At 34.4% G+C, this 2,550-nt stretch overlaps 1 protein-coding gene across 1 annotated transcript in view; it reads left to right on the forward strand.

Annotated features, from left to right (window-relative positions):
* Positions 1-501: 501 nt before the first annotated feature.
* The window catches only part of LOC105263124 (uncharacterized), a 32,583-nt gene continuing 30,534 nt past the window's right edge, over positions 502-2,550 (forward strand). Inside the window, exon 1 of the mRNA XM_011299123.1 lies at positions 502-1,142. Coding sequence (XP_011297425.1) covers positions 1,040-1,142 — 103 coding nt within the window. The 5' untranslated portion in view covers positions 502-1,039. The remainder of the gene's footprint in view (positions 1,143-2,550) is intronic.

The raw sequence follows: 2,550 nt of genomic DNA on the forward strand, positions 1-2,550 counted from the left end.
GAATCAAACTTTCATCGATATTCATAAAAAATCGTAAACTGATAAAAAAATATACTTTAGCCAATAATATTTACTAAGCACCAGCAAATCTGGTAATCACTGTATAAATATTCCCATACGACTTACTAATACCAAATATATTTTCTTGTGATTACTAAATATTATTGGTTAAAGTCATTTTGTTTTTCTCAGTGTACATACTAGTACGAACTATAACGTATATATTTAAATCAAGTATGAAATATACTGGAGTCAAATATTTATTTTTTTTTGTGAATGATACCGAGGGCATGTGGAGAAGGCGTATTCAAAGATAGAAACCCCTCTGTCCCGCGATCATCTCCACATCATGGAGAAGGCGACTAAAACGGTGACAGAAGGAGATAAAAAATCAGATATTGAGTGAAAACCCAAGGGAGACAGAGGATGAAAGCAAAAATAAAGTGGGGATACGAGTGTCTCTGGGAGTCGACACTCTTCCGCTTGTCGGTCAGTCGTACGCCGGGTGCGCAACAGAAAACACTGATATCCATTTCCTCTAAAAAAAAAAAAACAAAAGACAAAAAAAAAACAAAACAGCAAAACGAAATGTGACCGACGTACACCAATAATCTCCATTAATCTCAATTAATCCCCATCAATTTGCTCCAACAATCAGTCCCTCGTAAATTTGAAGAATTGACGTTCTCCACTTCGACTTCCGGTACCAAAAAAAAAGAAGAAAAATAAAACGTGAAAATGATGAGTGCAGAGGAGTGAACCGTACGAATTAGTCGAGACGAGTTGATAAACAAAAGGGAAATGGTGGTGTGGATTATCTCTGAATGAATGAGAGGGGAATTTCAGCTGTTGGAGTTTTAATTGGGATAATGGTGGCCATCTTGTGTTTATGTGACGGAGTTTAATTAACGTGATTAGGGAATTTTATTCTCTGAGTTTATTTGTTTCTTTTTTTTTGAGTGTCGGTGAAAGTGGAAGGTATTACGGGTGATGGGGACAGTGTGAGGTTTTGGGTTGAGGTTTATTTGGAATTTTGGTGATGATGATGGCACCGCAGGTTGTGGGGGTTCTGCTCAAGAAACCTGGACAGCAGAATCACCCACGTGTCAGACCTATGGATCCACAGGAGACTAAAATCAGAGGTAAGGGATTTAACGAAATTTCAATTGTTTATGAGAATCCTACACTCAGTGCTCCTTTTCGACACCAATTTTTAGCTTTTTGGATTTTTTTATGAGCGCGATATCTATAAGTTTTTACAGCTGCCAGAAAAATGTATATACACATAGACATGCATGTGATGCAGATAAATGCATATGTGTTATTATTTATCTGGAGCATTCGGGAAGTCTGCAAGAATTTTTATGAATTTTAAATCCAGTGTTTCCAAGGGGAATGGACTAATGCATGATTAAAGATAAATATCTTGGAATGGAAGGGAGATAGGGATTTTTTTATAGATACCTTTTTTGTAGCCCTTATTCTTCTCTATAGAAAATGTATCAGGAGTAATATCGCTATCACCCTTCAATTCGGGGATAATCGCTAAAAACTGGATGAGAAAAGAATTACTTCTGGAGTAAATAGTTCGATAAACAGTTTGGTTAGAAAAAATAAATATCTTGGAATTGAAGGAAGATAGGGATTTTTTCATAGATATCTTTTTTATAGCTCTCATTTTTCTCTATAAAAAGTGTATCGATAAAAATATCGGTATGTCGTTTCAATTCCAAGATATTGACTAAATACTGGCGAAGGGAATACATGCACTTGTCTTAGTCTACCATTTCACAACAGAATTGCTATTTTTCATAATAATAATTTCATGGAGCAAGTGCCAGGAATTCTATTGAGTCATTATTATGATATGAATATTTGGAATCGACTGGGGAAAGGGAGATAACATTTCTCTCTATTAATTGACGCAACAGTTTACACGTGAAAACATTTCAAATCAAAAATCATTCGGTTGGAAAATTCCACGACTTCTCAGATAATTTTATAATTATAAACTTCATATTAATTCTTCATTTATCATTTTATTATTTTATATATGTCAAGTATTTGGATACAGTACCAGTATTTTTATAATCTATAAATTTTTGTATACAATTTAATAATTTCTTTGGATAATATCTCGACGGTATAAATAGTATTCGAAAATCTGTTAATTTTCAATGGACAGAATTTTTAATGGAATTTTTATAGCAATTTTATTGTATCCTAACGAATGCGGTTGGTTTTTTCGGATTTTATTACCTGTGGTACCTTTGAAATTATTTTTTTAAGTAAGGAAATTGTTAATAAAATGCCTAATCCATAGAAACGACTGGTCACTCTGATGTTCACCAGTTTGTTGATGTCGACGAGGATTCCTCGAATCTTTGAGTATTCCTGACAGTTTTACGAGGGAGTAGGCAGTTCAGGCTTTTTTTTTCTAGTTTAGGAATTTGGGATTTGGTTCAATGCGTCTCCGACCCGTTAAAATCGTAAATTCTGGGACAAAGAATTCTCTGTAGCTCTGGAGTTTCGGGAGTATTTTTGGATCCA

Source organism: Fopius arisanus, unplaced genomic scaffold, assembly GCF_000806365.1.
Source record: "Fopius arisanus strain USDA-PBARC FA_bdor unplaced genomic scaffold, ASM80636v1 scaffold00013, whole genome shotgun sequence".
NCBI lineage: Eukaryota > Metazoa > Arthropoda > Insecta > Hymenoptera > Braconidae > Fopius > Fopius arisanus.